The 27,036-nt window shown below is 37.7% G+C and overlaps 1 protein-coding gene across 6 annotated transcripts in view; it reads right to left on the reverse strand.

Moving 5' to 3' along the window:
• Positions 1-27,036, reverse strand: part of LAMA2 (laminin subunit alpha 2) — a 383,003-nt gene that overhangs the window by 95,139 nt on the left and 260,828 nt on the right. For 5 of the 6 annotated variants that reach the window (XM_063329629.1, XM_063329633.1, XM_063329630.1 and 2 more), the window contains 9 exons: positions 26,138-26,281; positions 23,215-23,394; positions 22,254-22,442; positions 21,923-22,161; positions 17,092-17,209; positions 12,558-12,692; positions 11,786-11,910; positions 8,289-8,375; positions 7,210-7,403 (listed from right to left, as the gene is read on the reverse strand). In XM_063329629.1, coding sequence (XP_063185699.1) covers positions 7,210-7,403; positions 8,289-8,375; positions 11,786-11,910; positions 12,558-12,692; positions 17,092-17,209; positions 21,923-22,161; positions 22,254-22,442; positions 23,215-23,394; positions 26,138-26,281 — 1,411 coding nt within the window. The remainder of the gene's footprint in view (positions 1-7,209; positions 7,404-8,288; positions 8,376-11,785; positions 11,911-12,557; positions 12,693-17,091; positions 17,210-21,922; positions 22,162-22,253; positions 22,443-23,214; positions 23,395-26,137; positions 26,282-27,036) is intronic. The other variant, XM_063329631.1, reaches the window with a different exon arrangement.

Genomic DNA, 27,036 nt, shown 5'->3' on the forward strand with positions numbered 1-27,036 from the left:
CACAGATTGTTCAAGACCTGCCTCTGACAAGGACAACAACTCTGCTTAGTTCTGAATTTGGAAGGGCTGAGATCATGGAGCTGCTCCCTACTTTAGAGGGTAAACCTTGATTCTGCCAGGACCAGCGGCTAGGAGGTTCCTTGTTCTCCTGGGTGCAGAACCAAGTGGCAGCTGGGAAAAACTCCCTCTCATTGCAAGCACCAGTCTACTTTGAGTACAGTATTTAAGTGTCCAAGACCTGGTATTAAAGGAATCTGATTATATAATTTTCTCCTTCTACCAATATTGAATATTTAAATCAGTAAAGATGGAAGTTTGTTGACTGCAGCAAGTCTGAAGGTCCATTTTTTTTCACAAGACTGAGTTAAAGAAAAATTCCTAACAATGAAACATCTGTTTTATCTCTCGATGTCCTGATTGCTTCTTGTTCCCTGTTAATCTTGTACAGCAGAACGACATTGACTGCTTTACATTTAGGTTTTTGCTTGACCCCGAGGAACATTTGTGACAGGAGCATACATCTGACAAAAGGTTTTGCAGTTTGTGCTGCAACAGAGCTCAAAATATTGAAGCCAGATTTTTTTGAAGTCCCCATTGTAATTATGACTGGTGCCCTGAAAGCATTCAGAAGGTGAGTTCTGACTTGCCATATGTTTAACAATAAAGCCTTGAAGTTCTCACTAGGATTGCTTTCTTCCCTAAACACTGCACGGTAGCAAGCACAGTCACTGTTCCAACAGCACTGCAATCTAAGGTTCTTCATTTTATGTACTACAAACTCTGCAACTGAAGTGAAGTGGAATGTCACAAGGTATAACAAAAAATACACAAGAGAATTAATAATCTAAGAAAATGAAGATGCTTGATCCAAACCCCCTTGTAGCTCCATCTTTCCACTTCAGCTTGATAAGGTCAAAGCTCTTTGGGAAGGATGAGGAGGGAGCAATACATTCTTTGGCTTGCTTACATATTTCTGATATGTATGTGTAAAATATAAATCAAGCAAATAGTAATGATCTTGGTTTGCCTGAGCATGCTGGGTACAGATGAACTAAGGAAAGGCTGCTCCTGTTCATCACACAACTCAGTCGTGTTCTGGAGTGGAACTGTGTGGCTTAACAAAGAAAAAAAATACACATCTTCAGTACTGTGGTCATTATAGGCCAGTCAGCAATTACCAGTTGACAACTTTCAGCAGAATAAACAGTGAGATATATTTATTACAGTAAAAATGAGTGACGCATAAGGGACCATCAATCATTTAGAGGACAATTAATTTGTAGTTACAAATAAAAATAAAAATCTGTAAGCATTAGAGAAGGTTTGGGAGAAATTTTGTCATATTTGACAGTATGCAAGGATGTTGGCAGCATTATTAAAAGCAGTTTGCAATCGTTACTAATTTTCTTATTGTCTACTGACTGTTTCAAAACAGAAGGGAAAGGGAGCCTAAGAAGTGGACTAATTGAGACCAAAAATTACAAGGAAGTCTTCAAGAGCAGAGCATTATGAGTATCTGTCCATGATGATCTAGATGGTCACTTTAGCTGGGGAAACAATAGAATTATTAACCATACTAATGCAAAAAGTTTAGAGTTTTTATGACCTGTAGTAGACCATTCAGACTCTTGCATTACTTAGAAAAAAATCTGCTTTTTGGATATCATTTTCCACTGCCTAATGGCATCCTAGAGAATATTGTGTTGTTCTGTCCTAGGAATATAATGGGAAGTGACGTCTGTGCCATTCACCTGTAATTATCTTTCCATTGTTATTTAGCAGTAAACAAATTCTTCCCCCCTTTGTACAGTGGCTTTTAAAAATATATTCTCTTTCCATTCTACCTGTAGCTTTCTAAAATATAACTGTTATAACACAGCTCTGAAAAGTGGCATGCACTAAGCAACTGAAAAATGACGCATTATGAAAAAAACCAGTAAGAACCTGGTAAAACAGATTTTCAGCTTTATCAGAAATAGATCGCTCCAATGAACGTGCACGCTGCCCCGGATTTTCTTCTGTCTTTTCACTGCAAATTTTCACTCTAAAACCTTTAGAATACTTACTGCTCTGGCAGGGGGGTTGGACTAGATGATCTCCAGAGGTCCCTTCCAACCCTATGATTCTATGATTCTATAAGGGATATGTTAAAATATAAATGTTATATTTTAAAAATAATAGATTACAATATTGTGGCTAAAATAATTGGATTTAAATGTGCGTTATTTAGCTTTCATATTGTACTGTGTGGTGACCTTTTACAGAATTTGCCAAAAATTCATTATTCAGATAGTTATTCTTTGCTAAATATTCAAAATCAATTTTCACTTTCCTAAATATTAACTATAACATACTGACATTGGACAGCTTAGTTACACTATGTTTTATATTACTTACAACTCTTTTTTTCTAACATAGGTCATTGTATTTGCATGTATTTTCTTTAAGCGAGACTATTTTACCACCTAACTAGGGGTTCTTTACACTTCTGACAGGTAGTATGCAACTGCAGTATTTGAAATGGAACTCTGCAAATGAGCAAAAGTAGGTACGTGCATACAGTTCATTTGAAATATTGAATGCCAACAGGATTCTGCATATGGCATTAATTTTCTGTACATTAAGGGTACTTAATCACTATTATTATTAATATTAAAGTTTCATTAGAGCTGAAGCTCATCAGAAGGAATTTAGTGAGTATTGTGGAAGCGGTTGATACGTGAAAGTAAAAATATATTGTATACAGGACCAAATTCTCAGCTGCATTCTCACCAAATTCTCCAATCTCAAATCAGATTGGAACAGGTAAATGTTGTGGGAATAAGGGAAGAAAGCTTCAGGGTTTCCCCAACAGGTGTTTCTAGTGGTTCTTTGACAGCACAATGACTATTAAAGCACATTAGGGGCTGCAGCAATGAATTCCTACCAAAAGAAAACAGTTGTACTCTGAAGCCTATGACACACTCAGCAGTGTCAACCATGGGCAAATTCCCACCAAGTCTATGCTTGTCTGCCACAGCCCCTCTGTCCACCACAGGCTACAAATGTAAATGGTTTATTATCGGGCTGGTTTTCTGCCACGTCAAGGGTATTGCCCTGCGTTAGTAAAGGTGGGTTTGGAGTAATATAGGGGTTAAGGAACCTTTAAACAAAGTGAAAATCATACAGTGAGAGCAAACAGGCATAAAGTGTCTACTGAAATATTGAACTGCAGTTTTTGCAACTTGAGACGTGGATGTAATTGATGTGGTGTCAATAGTAACAGACTAGTTCCTGTGGCAGGGGAGACTTAACATACCTCCCATCTGTTCCTATAGGTGGTTCCTATTTTTATGACTAAAAGAAAGAAAGCTTTTCATTTTATTCCTCGCTTTTAGCGATGACATGAAATGTCCATATGCACATACAAAGGGCCATTTTTATGGTGAAAACTGCTGATCTAGTTAAAATAAAAATATCACTACAGGTAGTGTAGATACATTTCAATACTGGTACATGAATATGTTGCAGTTAAATCAGAGATTATAGCGAACCACATCTTTCAAAGCAAAAAGGTAGAAAATTTGATTTGCCTGCACATAGCTTTTCCCGTTCATAGCGAGGATTTTTAACCTTATTATCCACACAACGAAATAGTTAACAAATTGGAAAACTGTTACAAATGAAAACTTGCAGTTAAGCTGTTTTGTACAAAGAAACTGCTATCCTGGATATCCAAAAGACTTTTCAGAATATTGATAAGGTAAATGACTAGTAAAAACCATACTAAGCAGTGCCTAAGATTGAAAACAATGGCTAGTACTGGGAATAATGTAACAAGTATTCAGGATGTTGAAAAATTAAGTCATTCTCATTTAGATGCCACTCTGGAAAACGAAGTCCTTACTTTAAAATTTTGTTGCTGTAACAGTTATGGACTTAACTCATGATTACAGTTCTCCTTGACATGTAGGCCACAAAATGGAAACCAAAGCGTAGTTATTTCTGCAAAGTAGCTGCTTACTCTATTTTCGTTCATTTTGCTGTAGTTTAAAATAAGAGTTTAAGAGATATTATAGGTCAGAATCAAACAGGACATTAGAATTTTATTTCCTTTAAGTACACTAAGCTTTTCATCAACCAAAAGGCACAACACAGGACTCGGTCTGAGAAACAAGATCTACTGGGGGCTGATGGGGTCCATCTGTCAGAGAAGGGGAAAAGTATCTTCGGTCAGAGGCTTGCCCAGCTCATGAAGAGGGCTTTAAATTAAAGCTGCCAAAGGAGGGGAACCTCAATCCATCCCACTCCTACCAGTTTGGTGCTGGTGCCATTTCCAGGAACAGATGCCCACAGCCTGGAGAAGGAACCCAGAACAGCACCTGGGGTGCAGCACAAAGGAATTCCAGCCACTCCAGACAGTAAGTCAGCTTTATCCAGGCCCAACTTAAATGCCTCTATACAAACACACATACCATGGGGAATAAAGAAGAGGAATTAGAGATGTGTACATGCCTGCAGGGCTATGATCTCATTGGCATCACAGAGACATGGTGGGATGGCTCCTACAACTGGAAAATTGGAATGGAAGGATACAGGTGCTTCAGGAAGGACAGGCAGAGGAGACAAGGAGGGGGTGTTGCCCTCTATGTCAAGGACCAGCTGGAGCGGATGGAGTTCCCCTGTGGATGGATGAAGAGCCAACTGAGAGCTTATGGGTCAGGATTAAGGGGAGGGCAGGGACGCGTAACAACACAGGGGTGGTCTGCTACAGGCCACTTGACCAGGAAGACCAAGTGGATGAGTACACCGTGGTTTGTGTATACCCTCATCGAGTCTGATAACAACACCAAGCTGTGCGGAGTGGTCAACACGCTGGAGGGAAGGCATGCCAGCCAGAGGGACCTGAACAGGTTTGAGAGGTGGGCCCACGCAAACCTCATGAAGTTCAACAAGGCCAAGTGCAAGGTCCTGCATGTGGGTCACGGCAATCCCAAGCATGAATACAGCCTGGGCGGAAAATGGATAGAGAGCAGCCCTGAGGAGAAGGACTTGGGGATGTTGGTTGATGAGAAGCTCAACATGAGCTGGCAATATGAGCTTGCAGCCCAGAAAGCCAACCGTACCCTGGGCTGCCTCAAAAGAAGTGTGGTCAGCAGGTCGAGGGAGTTGATTGTGCCTCTCTACTCCTCTCTGGTGAGACCCCACCTGGACTACTGCATCCAGCTCTGGGGATCCCAGCATAAGGAGGACATGGACCTGTTGGAACGAGTCCAGAAGACGACCATAAAGATGATCAGAGGGCTGGAGCACCTCTCCTGTGAAGACAGACAGTCTGGGAGAGTTGGGCTTGTTCAGCCTGGAGAAGAGAAGGCTCTGGGGAGACCTTCTAGCAGCCTTCCAGTACCTAAAGGGGCCTACAGGAAAGATGGGGAGGGACTCTTTATCAGAGAGTGTTGCAATAGGAAGAAGGTAACAGTTTTAAACTGAAAGAAGGTACATTTAGATTAGATATTAGGATGAATTTCTTTACTGTGAGGGTGGTGAGACACTGGAACAGAGAGGCTGTAGATGCCCCATCCCTGGAAGTGTTCAAGGCCAGGCCGGATGGGGCTTTGAGCAACGTGGTCTAGTGGGAGGTGTCTCTGCCCATGGCAGGGGAGTTGGAACTAAATGATCTTTAAGTTCCCTTCCAACCCAAACCATTCTATGATTCTATGAACCAATGCCATATTATCAATAATACAGAAGTATTTATGTCTATATTCCCAGTAATCTCTCCATTAATTTTCAATGAAGAGTTGTACCTGGGAATCAGGAGTAATGCAAAAGCACTGAACTCAATAGTCACATTTAGAAGCTTACTTCTGCTAATCCTGATTACTCTGACAGCTGATCACAATCATGAAGTTGAGTGAAACAATGTTCTGCACTGTGTAGTCCCTGACTCTACGTGCCTACTATCTTCTTCTTTAATCACTCAAAGAAGCCACATTTAACTGATATGATACCTTCAACTATTTTCAGCACTTCTTCAGTTTCCTTATTTTTCCTATTTGCTTTTAACAAGTTTGCAATTTGTTTGAGCTGTACTAGCTGATTTTAATATTAGAAAGCGGTACACCTCTGGGTATTGAGGTAAAGACTTGATGTATTTTGTGAAAATAAAAAGAAAAGCCTTTTTTTTTTTTTTGTATCTACTTGCCTCACATAGGCAAAAAAACCCAAACAAAACCACCAAAATTAAAAAGCTACAATTAAAGTCCTATAGCAGATAAAAGTCAGGTAAAACATTAAAACCAATTCATTGTGCCTTGCCAATATATTCAAAGATGCACGTATTAGAAAATATTATATACTGTGGACTTACGGGATCCCTATCTGCACTCTACTTTAAAATGAACAATGACAGCATCGAGAGAAAAAAAAGAAAAGATGACAATAAAATTAGTTCCTACTCAGCTGGGGGAGATGGAAGAGAGGTAAATGCCCTATTTCAGCCAGGATTTACTAAGTGTTCTAGAAAGGTTTTGCTACCTGAATTTTTTTGATAAGACATAAGCATACAATATCATGGGAAATGAGATTGTGGGCTCAAAACAAAAATTATCCAATTTCATGGAAAAAAATTACAAACAATACTAAAAGACAAGACACTTGGTACATATGAAAACTGAAGGGAGGGCAAAGATATCAGTACTGTAAAATGTAACAATGTTTTAGGCTGTTAGTTTTCTATTTTAAACAAAGGAAATTCCTTGTTCTTGGATATATTGTACTGCCATTCCTTATGTATTTTAAATTCCAACGGGTAGTTGTGGAACCAACATGACCAAGCAAACCTTTGTAAAAACTGTGTGAGTGACTAATGGCATAGAGCATTCCAATTGCTGCTTAGACATTTAGGACAACACTTAAAAATTCACTGAAAGCCAATATTGTCACAACAGCAGTGACAAACCTTAGCAAAATAACAGACTTCAAAACCCACAAAAAGAAATCCTTCAAAGCTTTGTTGTCAATTTTCAGCGAGCATATTAAGAAGTATCGAGAGTGTTCCTAACATCTCAAGGCTTGTGAAAAAAATGGACCAGAATGTCAAAGTAGTAAGAAACCTGGCAGCTATTTTCAAAGAAACCCACACAACTGGCTGAAGCACAAAGCAGGTTGAATTTCTGAAATATGACAGAGACAATCAAAAATTCTCCAAAATGACATTAGTATACGTACAAATGCATTTCATGCCATCACGTGCATGCCGATGTTCACAGCCAACACACTTCCACCCTGTGAATCCAGGCTTGCAAGTGCACTGTCCAGTGACAGGGTCACAGGGGACAGGCAGGGAACCGTATCGATCACACTCACATTCCTGGCACGAGCCTCCCGGAGCCTGTGGATTTCCCATGTAGCCAGAAGAACATCTAGACATTGCAAATACAAAACCAGGTTTGGCCAACTGAGGCGCATAAACATGAGACTACAATGAATACTTGGCAAGATAGTAAACAAAATGTATATGAACATTCATTCACGAACCATTAAAAAAAATCCTTGGCGCTTTATCATTTGGTACGCATTTGTAAAGGGAGGAATGTTGCAAACAGTCCAACAAACCAATAATAACTTTTAACCAGGACATGGAACAGTCTGGATGAAAGGACTATGCAAAAGTGATTCCACACCCCTTCAGTTAAACTTCTATTATACCGTGACAAAAAGGTTTCTACATTAGCAATGTTTGGTCTATAGACTAGCCACTTGTGTTTTGCATTAGAAGTGAAATCTCATAGTAGACACTTGCTAATTTTGATCATCTTAATCCCATAGCATTGCTATGGATGTGACAACAGCTGCTCTTTAGGTTATTAATTTGCAATTTGGTCATTAATATGTTTATATGTAAATGTCTTTCATAGTCGGTGCCCATGAAGACATAATAGTCACTAGAACAAAGGGTATGAGGGACATTAAGGCACACTATAAGATTGGTACCTAATTTTAGATAAATTTCATATTTTTCAGTTTAACTTCTGAGACCCAGGGGAAAAAAAAACCCACAAATCAGAAAGTAAGACTAGGACAATATCTGTGATATAAACAACACTGATTATCAATTTCCAGTGGGTGTCCATAAAAATTGCCTATAATGGCTGAGTTTTGACAACATATAAAGAGGAAATAACTTATCTGAAGGCACGTATTTATACATTAGTAAATATACATTTATAGTATCGAAGGACATTGCTCTCCTTTATGTCTTGCTTGTCTTTCATTGCCCCTCTTTCTTCTTTTTCCATTCATCCTACCTTTCACAGTACTGGCCTTCATATCCAGGTGGGCATGCAGTACACCGGTAATCACTAGGTCCTTCCGCAACACAAGAAGGGCTAAAACTAAAACAAAGCAAATAAAAAACTTTTTCCACTCTATTGCATCATTTCACTCTAGTCAGCCGTGCAGAAGGGCCCATGGTAAGCTCCACTTTTAATGTAAATGGTAACAGTCTCTTATCTGTTTATAAACACCTGTGGGAGATCCCTCCTTTCTATTAAGAATTTCATGAATGCCATGCTGTGATACTGGCACAATTTAGACAAATGCTGGAAGGGCAGAATCATCGAGGGGTCGTATCAGAGGGGATGGAGTCAACAATGCCCATGCTGTAGGCTTGCGTGATTGAATGGTGCTGTCACTCACCGTGAAACAAAAGATTAAGAAACTGAGTTAACAAACATCCATTCCAGTCTGATTTAATTTTAGTTTGAATAAAAGGAGATAAGCTGGGAAGAGTTTACTCAAAGGTAAGACATAAAGAAGGAGAAAGGAAACAAAGTCATAAACACGTGGAATCTTCCAAAAAGGCAGCGTCAGATGATCTCAAGGACATACTGAAGAGAAAAGACTGGTCTACAGAGAAAAAACTCCTAAAAGCTACCTTCCTCGTGATCAGGGAGGGGTTGTATTTTATTTATTTTCACTAAGCCATGACATAGATGAATAACTAGTGATTGCAGTGTGTACCTATGGGAACTGTGCAAAGTAGCACATTGCTGGAATGTTAGTGCATTAAGTGCCTGCACAGACAGTTAAAACAAACAAAAAGGGCAGGTAGGGGAAAAGAAACACAACTAAATATTAAAATGGTGCAATACTGTAAAACTCTCAGCTCTTTGTGGAAGAAGAACCAGAAAAGCACAGAGGTGAGCCTAGATTTCTTTCTTGGTACAGTACAGTCAGCATCCTACTCTAACTTGCTTATAATGCATTAAGTCAGTGGGGCTTGAATGAATATACAAAATTACACCGTTGCAAAAAAAAGGTAAACAAATTGATCTTTTACTCACAAACTCATTATCCAACACATTTTCAACTCTATAAAAATAGATCCACACCCCCAGGAACAACTCATTCTCTCTGATCTTTTTTTTTTAGCTCATCATGTTTGAAGCTCACTGCTGATTGTACAGGAGTATAAAAATAGTATTTAAAACCTTAGTAGAGTTTTGTAAAATTTCATAAATAATTGCACTATATTCACAAATATTATTATGTCATCTATGACATGATAAGCTAATGAGATCGCTCCTTAGCTATCTGCATTTCATGCAGATTATGATTTATCAACTACTATACAATAGCTGCAGGTAGTTAAAATTTTTTTTCCTTAATAGTTTCTTGAAGAGCTTTCACTGAGCTGCACAACACACACAAATCCAAGGTATGATACCCTCTTTTTCCACCTAATTCTGTAGCTTTACGGAATGGATCTATCCCACGTAGGCCTATCCATCTAAAAGACGGGCATGTGGTCTAAGCCAACTGTTCAGGCATCCTCTATCAGCAGTGGAAAATGGAGATGCACAGACAGACATATACACACATTTGAAACATCTCCTCCCCTGCCCTCCCTCCAATGGTGGTTTCCTTCAGTTTTAATATGGGTGAGATGTGTATTTGTCTGTCCCTGTATTTACTATACAGGTACCAAAATTGTTGATGGCTAACAGAAGTAGAAATCCCGTCCATGACGTCAGGAGACATCTGAGTTAAGGTCTATAAAACCCAAGCAGTTCTGTTTCTGGACATGCTCAGATCTGACTCTCTCTCTCAACAGCACTGAGAAATTGGATGACTATGTCACGATTAAGTGTATTTACTAATTTCAAACCAGGTGCTATTCAGTTATCTCCTGTGAAGGCTTTTGAACCAATAAGCCTCATGATCACTTTTATGTGAGCATGACACAAAAGGCCCTGACAACATCTGCAGCCGCGCAGGCCGTGTGGCTGCATGAGGTATTGGTGCTTTGCTTGCTCTCCCTTCTTCAGGCAGCTCAGCAATTTGAGTGCGCACCCAGGACACACGTACTACCTGGAGTCCACACATTTCTCAACTGTAGGGCACTTCAGTGACACCCACTTCCTGTGTTTTACGGTATCTTTTAGATAAGATATTGAAATGATTTCTGGAGCACAGCATGGAGAATGCCTAAATTCTTGTAGCAGGGTGCCATAACCACCCAGGTGAAGAGTCCTGCTCATTTTCTGATCTCACACCTGTATTTCTGGGCAACTAAGGGTTCTTAAACGACAGAAAAAAATAGGATCGAACAATATTTTCAGCACTTCCTACTGCCTGCTAGTAACAGAAAGAGTTTTTTCTAGTGTCTTTGCTGATGTGCAAAGCTGAGAAGCTTGCTCGATTTTGTTCTTCGCAACTTGAATGTCCTTTTCTTGATAATAGTAGGTCAAACACATAATCAAGTCATTACAAAAAAAATTAATGAAAAAGGGTACAACTCAGAAAAACTTGCAGTTAAGATGACATTATAACTTTCTGAGACAAAGAGTATTTCTTTAAGCCACTTTTATAATTGTTTTGGTTGTTCTCATTTTGATATTTATGAGGTTTGGAAGTCTTCTTAAAAACACTTGCTGTGGATGAAAGATCATGATGTGTTTAGCTACTGATGTTTGACAAAGGGATTCCCTCCTTCAAAAAAAAACTACAGACCACCCCAAAATGATAAAATGAAGAAGAAAGAAGAAGAAAAAACGTCCTCTCAGATATGCTGGCTGAAATACTCACTAAAACATCCTAAAGGTCAGACAAAGCACAGAAAAATGGTTTTAAGGAACACTTCCAACCTTTCAAGAGAACAATAATGAAACGCAAACCTTTTCAGAGCAGTACTATGGTATGATTCCAAATATCATTAAGAGCTTCTCAGCAAAACAACAAACAAATCTCAAGTGCTAAACTATCATCTGTTGGGAACACATGCGGAGACACCATGGCAAGGCTCATTAGCATAAAGCAACCAATAAAATTTACACTGCAATAACTGTATTGCTTTTAGATTATTCTATCTTTCTCAAATTGCCTAAAACTCATGTAACATTAAATAAGGAATCAATGAATTCCACAGCGGAGCAAGAAAGGCACTGTAACACATTTATACCAACATAATATATGAGCATAAGACTTTTTACAGCTCCCTTGTGGCTATATTGTACTTGAGTTCTGCTCTAGCTTCATTTGTGAGAATACCTTTATAATACACATTCATTATCTGTTGAGTATTGCATTTTCTCGCACTTATTAATTTATTCATCACAAATTAGCAAGGGAGCAATTTCCGACTTTTAAAGGAAGATCAATTAGCAAAAGCAGATACGAAACTTTTTAGTATGGCTTACATGATGCAGTGCTCCTGTAGTCATCTAAAAAAGGACACAGTGAGCCCAAAACAAAGCTCTTGCTTGCTGGGAACTAATTCTGCATCATGAATTTGCTTACTTACTTGTTACTAGAAATAGACAGGGGACAAGCACAAGGCTGACAGTCATTCGGAGAGCCTTGGACAATGCCATAAAATCCCAGCGCACATCTCTCACAGTGGTGACCAGCAGTATTGTGCTGACAATTCTGCAGAGGAAAGAGACAGAACGAAAGCTGTAGTTGATAATTACAAGAAAGCTGGCAACAATTTGTTCCCAGCCTCAGGGATTCAAACTTATTTCAATTCATAATTTCTCTCTCCCTGATATGATTCGCAGTGGGACTGCTTGCTTTAAGCATCTATCAAATGCCTGATGAATTATATATGGGTTTACAGGAGAAAGAATGGAGGCCTGTAGCTAGCCAGATGTATCCTACAGAATTTCTTATCCCATTCATCCTTCGTTCCCTCTTTTATTCCAGCCATTGAAGCAGGAGAAACAATCAATTAAAATTCAGTCTTAATGTATCAGCTCACACACATCGTTACCTATAAGAGCAGCGTTGTGTATATTGCATGACACATGATACGTTGCCTCTTTAGTTTGAAGACATTTTTCTTTTTACACAAATAGTAATTCAGCGGCAATAAAGCACTGCATAGTCTGAACTCTAGAAAATCAGAATGGAAAACTTTAAAGGCAGATGGTTTGCTTTTTTGACCCTCCCTTTGACACTTAAGCTATTTAAGCAAAATTGGACTAAAATAGTGTCTTTATTTTTTTAGATTAGTTACACAACTTATGAATTTTACATTAAGATTAACCAAGTGCGTAAGTTCAGAAATATAATACCTGACAAATCGATGTTTCAGGGTCACACATAGTACTGTGTCCATGACACTGACATACAACACAGGCACCTAAGGGCTGAGCAGGTGTCCTTCCCGCAGGTGAAGATGGAAGCCTATAAAATCCTGGAGAGCATGACTACCATAAAAAAGATGCAGAAGAAAACAGACCATTACAGAGTGGACTAGGAATGTGGAGCGTCGCAACCTTATTTTTCCAATCTACCAGTTTTTACAAGTTGTGAAAAGAACCTGACAGGCTTCCAGCTGTGTTACAAACAATATACAGTACTTTACAGATAACAAGAGCCAAACCTAATTGGAAACATTGCTGAAAAATCCCTGGAGCACTGCACTGGCACCAGGCTTTTCATATTACAGCTTGTGTGACTTTTCATTCAGATGCAGAACACCTCACTGTTCTCACTGTGCATCAAGCATCATTCCTTTTCATTTCTTAAGAGCAAGGTTTGTTTTCAAAATAAATTCTTTGCATGGACTGTGGAGAGCAAGCAAGATGATTCTGGGTTTTTTTGCCCTTGGTGAGTTTTTTCAGGTTTGACAAGCTACTGTCTGCCTTCATACCACCTGATGGATAACAAGCAAAATCCAAATGATGATAATAATCAAAAAACTGGTTGCATGGCTGCATTATTTATAGCTATTATTTATAGATCATAAAAGTAAAGAATTCCAAATATTAAAGGTTTTACATCTCTTAGGACTATTAGCCCCAAATCAAATTTATCTGTCACTAAGTGTCCTCTACCCTAGATTGGCAATAAAATTCTGAGAGCAGCACAAAAATTACTAGCAAAGCTGACACATCTAAAATCAAGCACTTGATCTTTATTCCAGGCTTATTATGCAAATGTATGAAAGTGTCTACATAGCTCCCAGAAAGCACACAGCTATGACAACATAAAAATACAAATAGGACCATTTTGATAATTCAGACCATTAGGGGCAAGTGCATACAGAGAAGTCACTCCTCCCATGTATAAATCCCACCATCTAGTGGTGCTAGGAGCCTATGAAGGCTGTCTGATGAGGCAATTTCCTACTGTTGACCACGATTTCTGCTTTTTGGAAAGAATGTGAGTAGTACACTTTTCACACAGCAATAATAAGGATGCAAAATAAAATAAAAGAGAATCTGGTGTAAGTAACTTTTAATGATCAAAAGCAAGATTCTTCAGTCAAGTACTAGCTGACATGCTAGATTCTATTCATACGACACCACTTTGACAGTTTTATAATCATTGCCAAAACCTCCAGGAGTCTAAGTTATGGAAAAAGCATAAACACAATTATTTTCTTTTGAATCACAAAGCAAGTAATCTAACTCACTTCTGCTTTTTCCCTTTTATTTTGACTTAGACTACATTATGATCCCTGAAGCATAGAAACAGTCTGTCTGCTTTTTCATGGTTTGTGAAGAATTCCAATTTAGATAAATAATCTCAAATTAATTTCTTTTCTTACTACAATTTCCTATGTTTTTCCTCCCTCTCCATCCCCAGAAGACTCCTTGTCCAAGCATAAAATGGTACAAAGCACAGCTTTACACGTTCTGAGTAACGTTACAATCGGGATATAAATATACGCTACATCCTCAAACAAATCTAATCTCTTAACTGTTTTTTCTGATATGCTATTGACGCTGTTCTACTTTGATCTAAGAATTTCTGAGATTAAACAGGACACAGACAAAAGACGAAGCAGACCACATTTTTCATTACTAGCTTGGAAATTTTTCAGAAGTAACCATTAGGGAAACTCTTACCACTGCTTTTCCAGCCTGCTACTGGGTTAAAAAAAAAAAAGATATAAATGTCACTTCTAGTAAAAACTGCTGTGCACATAGTCCTCACAATGCAATTAAAGGATAAATCATGAAATAGATACATATACCCTGTTAGCATTTGCTTAAAAAATGCCTGAATATCAGATGCTTTTTTCTCCTGCTGAAATTAAATAAACCTTCACAGAACATACTATAACCTTCACTGCACACACTAAAAATAAAGTAAGTTATAAGCATGTGAAGATTGCACAATTAAGTGCAAAGTATGAAGGTTGCAACTGAGACATTTATTCCAGTCCCTAGTGGGTGTGAATTAAAATAAAGTTATAATTACATTATCATATATTTCCCTTTGAAAATTCAATTTGTCACAGTAATTTTTAAAAAATCTGTACTTCTGAGCAAATGCTGGAGCCCATTGATTTCTCATCTATGTACTTACATGCATTCAGGTGTATGCCGTTACCAAAACAGCGTGCAAAGAAAATTACTTCATTCACTTCTTTGCACACATTTCCTATGAAGTCACTGCTCCTGCTGCCTCATTGGCTGCCTAACACGATCCTGCATAACATCTGAAGGGAGCGGAGTTCTCACAGATCACAAGGCAGCTTTCCCTTCATTTACTCCCAGTTTTTTCCCACTGCTAGCTTGGGGGAACCCTTTACAAGATTCCACATAGTCAAGATGTCTGAGGGATTTGCAGAATAATCGAAGTGTTGCTCCCTGCTACCTCCACCTAGCAATTGCAACAAAGGCATTTGGAATTACTAGTCCTGCTCAATAATAAAACATGCTGGTTTGAAAAGAGAAAGCCCGCCATTCTCATCATCGAGTGCACATACAGTCAAAAATATTAAGTTCTATTCTGCAAAGTGTTACATCTTAAACGCTTTCTCTGGTGCCTATCATAAGATACATTTTACAAAAGCATAGGAGTCATCTGATTTTCTGTAAAACTTGGGCACCTTTGAAACATGCACTCATCATCATGAAAAATATTTAGATAAGAAAAAAAAAATAAATATTGTACATGTATAGGGAGCACCAAGCTCGCTTAGTTGACCTACACTTTTCTCCCAGTGTTCCATGACTTATAAATTTACCAAATCAACAATTCAGGACAAACAGTTTAGTTTCCATTAGTATTGGATCTATTTTATTTTATTATAAGACACGCTGATTTGACTACTTCTGAGAATAAAGCAAAATATGCTATTTGGACCATGTTCCAGAATTTCTGCTCCTCTTCTCAAGCAGCTCCCTTGCTTACATAAGGGTACTGAAATTTGACAGGAGGCAAGTTTTTGTGTATAAACTGAGCAAGATCTTATGGAAGTCCTAGATCAGCACTGGAAGAAGAATAATTGTAAGGGAGTAAAACGGAAAGATATTTGCCAGAACTCAATAGCCCTTTTTGAATGTATTTTCATAGATCCACTTGGATAAATGATAAGTATTCACAAAACTGACAGTTTGAACATGTGCAGTATGACATTTCATAAAGCTTTGAAAACATCGTTCATGACGCTTCTTTCATGAAGCACAGACATGCTTCAGAATGGTTCTCATATACATTTTTAATGCATTTTCAGTGCTATTTTGAGCAGTCAAGCATGCAAAATGAAAACAAAATGGACAACCTTCATCCTATTAGCGTTAGTCCGCAAAGGCATGCTATTGGAACTGCTTCAAGAGGAAAGATCAATTTGTGGAATCTACAGGTTCTCAACTATGAACTGCCTTTTTGACCAACTGTTCAGAACGCACTATTTCAAGTTTTGCTTTTGACATGACTTCTCTTTTTAAATTTTGTTTTTTGAGTTATTCATTATAACACAAACATTTAAGAAATCAATAATGAAATGCCGTTTAGCTTTTTTTCAAAACGAAGTATTTCAATCAATCGTACAGCTATTAAGACTTTACATAGGAATATAAATGGCAAACAAGGCAAACAAAAATCTGGAAAGCCTTTACAGAATAGAGTTTTAAAATTATGCGTGGCTCTGTTTAGAGTGCTTGGTGCTACAATTTTAATAACATTTGTTTTTATACTTTATTTGGTGAATTTCATTCAGCTGTCAGATCTTTAACTTTTCAGGAATAAGCAGTATGTAACCTTTGACTATCCACTATTTCAAATGTTAATTTGCAGTTTACTTACAACTAACAATAATTTATAGAATCAATCAATCAGTTTTGTTTTTTTTTTTTAATTTGACATACGGGTTTCCTTTGTTTTTCTCCACAGATTCTGTGAATTGTGGTCATGATAAAGTGATGCATATAGATCAGCCTTTTGGAAGATATCATATCATAACTGTTTTGTGTATCGTGGCCTTACCATAACATGACAACATAGTACAATCTGTTGTACACAGTACATTACAATAATATTACACCTTTATCTGTCAAAAAATTCTTGATCTATCAGCATCAGTCACGCGATACAGCCTCAGAGATGCTGACACAATAAATATCACTTTCCTGTATTCTAAGTATTTGAGTTATCCCCATGGTTTCAGTGTCACATTTGCCTAAAGCAAAAAGAAGTGCTTAAATTTCTTGAGAGAGAGATACCTGAGAGAGAAAGAACGTAATTAATTAAATTAAGGGAGAGTTGTTGTCAATTAAATGAATTCACACTCTAATTACTTATCACACCTTACTAATGAATGGACCAAGGAAGGCGTAAAGACTTTTACTGGAAGTCAGGTTAGTACTGTACCTCACAAGACAAACCAGAATAACCCAATGGGCAGTCACATTTCTCAATCAGGTAAGCCTGAGGAGTCATCCCAGACACAGTGCCGGCTTCAGCAACTTCCATGGCGATCTCAGAAATCCTGAAAAAAAGGAGCAAACATCTCTAATGAGATTAGTCAAGCACTAACTCAAACCCAGTTAGTTCATAGTCAGCTGGCATAGGAGAAAATGGTCTTATTTGGCTGGTTTTAGTCTTCCTGATCTACAGCAGACAAACGGCACTATTTTTGTTTCTCCTAAGGAAACAAAGCTACCACCTCCTCCAGTCTCATTTTCTATTTCTAGGCAATCCTGTAACTGACTTTTCTCTCCTGCTTGATTCTATTTCTTTTTTTAATCTTTTTTCAGCCAAACTATTAACAAAAGCTCATATCTGATTCTTCATTTGGAGGAAATCATTAAGAAATTGAAGTCACATGCTAAATGCAGTTCCAATTCATTATTCTTATAGGTATGGCAATAAAATTGTTCACTAAATGAGCTTTTAATGAGGCAACTATTAAAAAAAAAAATAATAAAATCTATCCTCAGCAACTAAAGCAACCTAACAAGCTCTAGAGCAGACTTCAAAGCCATTGGACATTTGCCTTTTTAGCAGGAATTTTCAGATCTGTAGCCAGATATCCTTGTTTTTCTTTCCCTTAATATCATTTAGACACATAAACAAATAATTTAAAGCAAACAAGAAATCCTACTACAGAAGCATCTGCTAATATCAGAAAGGGATCTGTTTCGTGGTAAAGCTTCCGACATTTTAACTTTCCAAACATCTGTTTGATTGTATTAATAATAATATCCTTGCCTCTCAACCACTCCCTGTCTTTCCAGCATGCATGCTGACCTGCCAAATAGGGTTGAGTACACCATGGACAAAGACAACAAACATAATATCTAATGAAATACACTTAATCCTAATGTACCACAATGCTGTTCTTTTAGCTTACTTCTTTATTTGGGGGGGTTGTTACTTTGTTTAAATGAATGCTATGATCTGGAACCCCTTACTGTCTTTGAGAAACAAAAAGGGTAGAATAGCGTAAATTTTAAAGCTTCAAACATATTGCCAAACTAAAAGAAAATATTGAAGAATGTGTGATTAACTAGCTGAATAAATGTCGATAATTCTGCTAGAGTCTGTTCATTAAGTGTCTGTGCACGGGGCTAATGCAGAGGAGCTCAATGAACTGCTCAACTCCTCCTCACGCTCATAGCCTGTCCATCTACTCACAGACCTTGATTACGGAGTGACTGAGTGACGCTCTTCTTCTGCATATTGGCACCAATGTCAGGATGACTGGAGGAAAAGCAAATGTCCACGGCTGAACTAGGTAAGACTTTTGTGATTGTGCTTAGGTGACCAGACCCATACCCCTTGATACCTTATATCAATGCAAAATCCCCAAATCATCTAGTAACTTAAACCCTGTGCTCCCTCCTTACTACCTGAAGAAAGGGGTTCAGTGGAGCAGGGAAATTGAACAAAAAACCCCCAATCAAACAAAGCCAGGTGAAAACAGAAGACTGAAAATGAAGAAGGCAAACCCATTCAGATCTGGTATGTCAGTGTAAGCTTATATTGAAATCTCTGTACATTCAATGCAAAAACAAAATGAAATTTGCCTCCCCATCATCTTCAAGGCTGAGGCAACGGTCTGTGTGCTCCAAACAAACAATTTACTGTCAGAAAGCCGTATTTACATAATAATATACTCTGGGCCCACAAAGCTACCTGTTGTTTGTGTGAAAATGTTACTTAAGGAAGGTCAGGCCTGGTTGATTCTTGGAACATGTCTAATAGGCAGAAGTCTAACAACTGCTACCTGATCAGTGTCAGGGATATTGAAATAATTCACGGTGAAATTGAAAGCATACTTCCAATTCAAACTAATTTATTAGCACGTCCCAGTTGCCTGAAAAGCAAAACAAAATCTAATAAAAGAAATGTTTCAATTTAGAGCAGTGAATGTGAAAATGAGGGCAACAAAATGAAAAATATAGGAGAAAAATGTTTGGCTTTGAATTCTGAGCAGAAATCTCTAAATCACCAGTAATGCTGCAGCTTTGAAGAAGAAACAACATTAGCTTTGCTCCTAAACTATATAGTTAACACAGCGCTAACGCTAGAACTAGGCTATTTTTATGCTTCCAACTGCTGCTGCTGCTTTGACTTTATTTAAAATGCTTTTCCTGTAGTTTATCACTTATCTGCAGCTTTTAAACTCTGCAGTTGAAATTAAGGCACTATTAAAAACCTCAAAAAATTAAAAGAGACTTCATAGATAATATTTTCCTCCTTCCATCCACAGTTTCTTTTTCTTTATACTTTTCGACTATGCACAGTCAGGTAGAAAGAGAAGCTTTACTAGATTAGAACAGGGCCCTTATTTAGAAAGCACAACGCACTCTATTTAAACAAATGCTTTATTATAAGTCACTTAATTCAAACATACGTTTAAAGTTGAGCATAAATATTGTCCTTTAGAGGGTCTCAGACTACTTTTAATAAAAGCCTTCAATATTTAACGCAAGCTAATATTCCACTAACCTTTAAAAACATTTTGGGGGATTTATTTTGTGGTTTTAAGCAAAACTTTCTCTGAAATCATTCAAGGTGCTAACTTGAAAAAAATAGTAATGTTTTCCTGCTCTTTATTTTCTACTTAAAGTCTCAGATGCCATATGATGAATGTTAACTATGTAACTAGACAGATCATAAAAATCTATTGTAACATAACCACTTCCAAAATCCAATACGGTATGATATGCAAGGTTATGACTTCAGATGGAGAGTTACCAGAACAGATGAACTCTTTGCTAAGTCCTGCTGTCATCTAAAATGTCTGAAATTCTGAAATGCGATGCTGTAAAAATACATTTTGATTCTTTAAGTGCCACCTTGCAACCCTGCCCTAAAAACTGAAAGGTCCTCCTCTCTTCTCTTATATGCCTCATTACTAGGTAGCCTTGATAAAATGGTGGTGTATCATGCTGCAGGTCTAGTTCAGTCACGATGGTCATATGCATCTCAGAACAAAATCATGAAAACCAAGGTTCATTTTCATAACTTATGCTGTTTGAGCTGAGATAGACAGTCTTCAGTTTTTGCTTCCACAAACAGACTAGGATCTGTAGTGCATAAAGGGAAGGGAAGGGAGAAACCGACACAAAACATGGCTATGCTTCTCAAATTTTCTATGTCGCACTGGAATTACTTCCCTATCTCTTTCCACAGGAATTCCCTGTGCTTGTAATACAATATCCTAAATTGCATATTCCAAAAATAAATGAAACCAATGTAAAACATTTATGGCATCTGTTGTTAATATTTAGCATCTAGCCAGTGCAAGTTGGATTAATACTTTCTGTAAATGATAGACTTTAAATAGAGACAATAGCAGCAACAATGACTATGTTTTCTGTCACACAATGCTGCAATGTTGCATGGTATCTGCCCCTACTATTCACCATCATGAACTCCAGAAGTCATGTTCTTATAGACCTATTTGTGACCTAAAAATCTAGAAATCATTTTAGCCTTTCACTTTTATGACAGAATCATAGAAAGGACCTCTGGAGACCTTTGGAGTTTATCTTCAATTATTCCTTTGTCCTTGCTAACACGTTCTGCTTGCAAAGGATACTGTGAATCTGTTATCAAAATTTTTTAGGAATAGTTTAGGTAATCTATTCCAGAACTTCTTTGCTCCCGGGAACTTTTCTCTCGTGTCTAATGTGAATATTTGCTGCTGAAGTTTAAGCTCACTTCTTTCTTGATTTACCCACCATGGCAACAAAGCACTGATTAATTTCTTTCTCTTTGTGGCAACATTTTATTGATCTTAAGGCAATTTCAAATTTCTAAATTAGATATTTTTTACATCTTCTCTCACAGATCATATTTTCTGGCCTGTGATGATGCTTACTGTTATCCTCTGAACACTTTAATAATTTTTTCTTGAATTCCAGTAACCAAAACTTGATGCTTAGGCTTCACTAGTCTTGGGTGGAAGTAAAAGATTAATGTTTTGCACTTTGCAGGCCATATCTGTTTATACATGCAGATAGAATATTAGCATTTCTCAACAAGAACTGAATCATGTTCACCTGGTGATACGTAGTAAACAACAGATCCCTCTGAATAAGTAACTAAGCAGTTGTTCCTTGTTTGTTCAATTGACTGCTCCTTCCACAGTGTAAAAATCTTATAGTTGGCCTTTAGATTGGCAGCAGATTTTTGTATTATTCCTCTCATCTTGCTGCCTGGTGTCCACTTCAAATTTAGTAAGCGTCATCTTTATTTTGCCATCTAACTTATTAACAAATAAACTGAAAAGAAAATGTTGAATATATCTGCCCCTAATCTATTTGATTAAGTAACATTTCATGAAAGGAATACTCTTTCATCTTTGACTTTTTACCTCATTTCCCACTTGCAAGAGAAAAGTCCTTCATATGCTAACATTTATATTTAATTACAGCATTATGTTTTATGTTTTGATAAAGTAGACATTCATTCAAATATACTTTAGGTTTGTTTCAGGATGCATGTACTTAAATGTGTTTTCTGTTCTAGGATCCTGAAAATAAGGATTTAATTTGCCTAGTGAGATTTAAATTTTCTATTGAATAAATTTTCCGTCTCCTGTTATCTTCTGCTATGCTGAATGCTAACTCCTTCTGTTCTTCCCAGCAACTGCTTATAGCTTATGTTATGAACAAAAATTCTGCTGGGAAGCTCTATCAGGTTATCTGTGACTACTGCGCTATTTCAGACCACTGCATGAAATAGTTACCTGCTCTGCCTCATGATATTGCCATGAGTTGCCTTAATGAGAATGTAATGAACATCGTACAACACACTCAGGAAGTCTTCCCGGGTTACAGCTCTACTTGGTCTTGAGTCATCTCCATAATACTTCCATGTGAAATCTGCCTGGGACACCGTCCTGTTGACACCTGAGTCATCATGATAATATTCCCAGGACACAGTGTTTCTGAGTCTTTGGTCATCACCGTAATATACCCATTCATGCTAAAAGACAGTAATAAAAAAACAGATTGTTAACAGTATTTAAAAGAACCGGGTGCTTAAGTTTGGGTAAAAAAAGCAGATGGAAACATTACCTCTGTCATCTCTATCTCATGCCTTGTCAGCTGCCCAATTAAAGGGGCAGCCATATGCCGGACAATAATTCTTGTATTGGTGGGGGGCCCACCTCTTATGATGACTTGTGGGTAGTAAGTAGTAAAACCTGTTTCTTCTCGTGCTTCAAAGTAGATTGCATATTTCAGTTTCCCTCCATAAGCAGTCAACTAACAGAGCAAAACACAAAGTACAAAAAGAAATCTCAGTTAGCTAAAAATAAATTCCTGGGCATATGTAGGAGCTAGATACACTCTGCACCTGTGTGCAGTCTGATGAATGTGCGTATGGTAGAAAATAGCAATACATGCTTGTAGAACTCTCTGGGGGCAAGGGCTGTGTTAAAAAATACCCATCAGCAATTTGTTATTGTACTACACTGAAACCAAAATATTATCTATTTCTTTATACGTGCCTTGGTGCTGCCCAAAGTTTGTGTTTAGAGAAAGAAATATCTAAACTTTCCCAAGCCAAAACAAGAAATATCAAAAGGGCAAAATAAATCATAACAGAAGCGCATAACAATATCCAAAAAGGGGGCTATTTGAACCATTTTCTCTGGTGTAACTTAAAAAGATCAGGTGCTTTTTTTTGTTTTGTTTTTAAATGGGGAGAAACAAAAAGTTACAAGTGTTTTATTAAATGAATGCAGCTGAATTTTTCAAATAACATTTTTGTGAGAGAATCTATCTTGTGGGAGAATATTACATGTTACTGTCTGTAAATATATATTTTGAAATAGTGTTTATGTTACAGACATGAATTTCCATGATAATGAGCAAATAATTTTTAATAATGGAATGGCATTTATTTTCTTTTGAAGTACATTCCAGTGTGTGATGACATGCATATTGGAAGGGAAAAAAGGCATTGCAAAATACAAATATAAAATAAAAAATATATATAAATCCATGTCAGTATTCAGTGGAATTTTATGTTTACCTTTCGTCCCTCAAACTGCTCTGGAAGTCTCCAGTAAACAGGTTCTGACCGAAGATCCTGCATCACCTGTTCTATATTTGCTACTATTTCAGGAGGCTGGAATGCAATCCCTGAAAGAGTGCTGCGCTGAAGCTTCTCATCCACCAGTGGTAGAATCATTTGCTCTGGCTTCAAGGTAACCTACACATATTTAAAAATATCAAAAAGAATATCAAGTCTGTTTTCCCCATGAAATGTTAGTCTTTAAATTCTAACTCTTTAAAAAATTATTTCTAGGTAATTTCATCTCATGAACGATTTGTCACAAAACAGTCTTATTACTCCTTCAGGTATAAACAGTGATAATAATTACTTCCCCCTCGAGCTTTTTGTGCCTTGTCCTCATGTTAACAAAGAACAGACTAGCACTGGTTAAAATAGATTCATCAGCAAGTGATCCCAAGAATTTTATTCAAGTGATTTTCATAGTGCTATTTCAGTCTCGGGCCTGCTCTGTTCATATTGTAAGAAATGTACCTTATGAAGAAGCATAATTCTCAGCAACACTTATTATACATCACTGGGGCTGTGGAACACGATGCCTGATCCCTTGGCACTTTTACACAATAGTCAAGCTCAGTGTTCTCTGCGCAATACGCAGAGAGCAAGGGCTCAGGGTTTCTGTAACTCTAAATTCAGATTTAATGAAAAATATAAGGATGCCACTTAGATACTTGTAATTTTCTTAGGCTTGTTGAAAAAGTCTCAATAGCATTATATAGAAATCATTATTTTGATCAAAAACTGTAATAAGAGTCTTAGTAATTCCATGCAGATGAAAGTATCACAGGAAGCATGTGAACAAATGCAAAGGGCTGGTATCAAAATTGCTTTCTCCCAAAGAGTGAGGAAAACAAAGAAAACAGTCATCCCATCAACTCGCTGTTCACAAGACAGGGATCGGGTAATGAGGAATCAACCAGGCCCTGTACTGTACCTTAAGCATCTTGGTATTTCCATTTACAGCAGCATCTACGGACTGAACAGACATGGAAGCATTCCTAATATTGCCAGCCCTAAGTGAGATTTCCTGAGTTCCTATCATAACCTTATTTTACTGTTTACTACCTTAGACATCAAGAAAGTGCTCAACATATTTGCATTTCAGATTAGCCTTGCCTTACTGTCAAGAAGGGGTCCTACAGGAGAGATGGGGAAGGACTCTTTATCAGGGAGTGCAGTTATAGGACGAGCGTAACAATTTTAAACTGAAAGAGGGTAGATTTAGATTAGATATTAGGAAGACATTCTTTACTGTGAGGGTGGTGATGCACTAGAACAAGTTGTGGTTGCCCCATCCCTGGTAGTGTTCTAGGCCAGGCTGGATGGGGCTTTGAGCAACATGGTCTAGTGGGAGGTGTCCCTGCCCATGGCAGGGCGTTTGGAATTAGATGATCTTTAAGGCCCCTTCCAACTCAAACCATCCTATGATTCTATGATTTGCTTGTTGAAACATGTCTAATGCCATTTGAACCACCTGAGAGTATCTGAAATAGTCACCAGCAGCTGATAGAAACCAATCTCAACTGGTTGCGCAGACAGAACCCAGTCTCAACCCAGTCTCAACCCGAGTTGTAAACTCAGTTTACAACTCTGAATCAGTTCTGAAATAGATCAGAGTTCCAAAACCTAGATGAGACATGGACATGCACTTATTTAGATATGACCATAAATAGGAAAGGAAATTAATCAGGAGACACAAAATAATCAGGATGTTTAAACTATGTTTCTGCTTTGTGCTGCCACAAGGGTCAAAGCACGATTTTCCAGAACTGTTGCTGTCATGGAAGTTGATTAAATTTTATAACTTGTCAGCCTTTTACAGCCTTTCATCTCCAGCCTACCAGCATATGATGGGCAAAATTGAAATAATGAGAAAAACTGGGTCAGATCACGATAAATCACTTCATCTACTGGAAAGGGAAAGAGGTGCTATTGGACTGAATAACAAAGGGGAGAATGGGTGCTATTCATATTCCTTTAACCAAGAGATATGAACTCTTTATTAAGAGATCACACCTTAATTCCAGCCTGAAGTATCCTTATCCAATTGATGCTTGTGCATGACAAGTCAGGGGCTTTGGCTGATTTGAATTAGGCAGACATTCCCTGTACGGTTGACAAGCTTTCTAGCAGAGATATGACTGACCATTCTCATATCTAGCAGAGATATGACTGAACTAGTCATTTTCCATTAGAAATAGCTCCTCCAGAATGTAACTGAGGAGCTCGCACAGCAGCAACAGACAGCAGTGGTCTCAATGTGTGTTTTGCACTCATTGTACAGGTAAATGGAGACATCCAGCCTACCTTATTTGTCAGTCCAGCATAGGTCTGAAGGCCCTCTTCCACAAAAAGGTGGAGAGCTCTTTTTTTGCTCTGATGGATTATACCCTACCATTCTTGGATTTAAACAGAGCTTTAATAAGCTCTTTTTAAAAATAAAATAAATAAAAAACAAAACAAAAAACCCCAAACAAAACAATGAAAATAAACAGGGAAATCTATGTTGGACAACAAGCACCTGTGACCCTTGAATACACCTGGGTAAACTGTGTATCACATACCAGGGATTATGTTACAATGCACTGGACTGCATAATTTCCCCACATGATTAGCTTATCCTTCCCTGAGTTTTAATAACTTTACTTTGGCTTGACATCAGCTATTCTATCACTGGTTTTCTAATCTACTTATTTACTCTTAAAGCCTTGACCCTGATTGCCTAATGGAACATACCGCTCTCTCCACTTTTCAAAGTATAAAGAGGAAAATGATTGCTTGACTGTTTGGCCGCTTTCTAGCTACCTCTCAGTGCCTGACTAAAAGATGCCAGCAGGAAACAGCATTATTGCATTACATGGCTCAGCAGTTTCCTACTCACCCACATGCGAATCAGCCCCCTTGCCTCACTGCACTGTGTAGTCAGGCCAAAGCAATAGCAACTGCTGCAGCCAAGTGGGTTTCTGGCAGAGAGACCAAATGTACCAGACTTGCACCTGTCACAGTGGACACCTTCCACATTAACCTGGAAGAGAGAGAAGATTTTTTTTTTTTTTTTTAAAAAAGCAAGCTTCATTTTGAGGTAGTAATAAGAAAAAGAAAATCATACAGGAATGATAATAACAGAAATAAGTGTAAGGAAATATTCAAGGAACTTTCCAGCTTCTTATCGTGTGTGTATGGAAACATATACAATTAATGTAATTGAGGCATTTGCATTTGTATCCACTGAGTAGCTCTGAGCAATGGATACTGGCTTCATATTGACAGTTGTAAGCACAGAAAAATCAAATGGCACTTTGCACATGACGTGCTCAATAACTGATTGATAAAAAAAAATATGTCCTTTTGAAATGCCAGGGATAATCAAGCCTTTTGTTTAATAGGAATTAGTTTTGACAAGTTAGCGTGTTTAAGGTACAGTACTAAATGTTCTTCTTGACACATTTTAATGGAAATATTGCAGAGAAAAGCTTTCCTCTCTTCGTGATTGTTTTCCACATCATTGACCAGCATTAACAAGGCTGAAATGTTTCACTGTTGTAATGTCAATGCTTTTATTTTCATTTTTCAATTAGTCCAAATAAAAAGCTATACCAGATAGCGCCACATACACAATAATTTATGCATAGCCTTTTAAAACCATTTTCATACTGAGACCAAGGTATTTAAAAAAATTCATCAACATGAGAGAACTGGTTGGCTCTTCCTCCCCCTGCTTTTTTTTCCTCTTGAGAGTAATGTGAAGAAGCCAACCTAAAAAACAAATTCAACTTTCCA

Source organism: Chroicocephalus ridibundus, chromosome 3 (genome assembly GCF_963924245.1).
Source record: "Chroicocephalus ridibundus chromosome 3, bChrRid1.1, whole genome shotgun sequence".
NCBI lineage: Eukaryota > Metazoa > Chordata > Aves > Charadriiformes > Laridae > Chroicocephalus > Chroicocephalus ridibundus.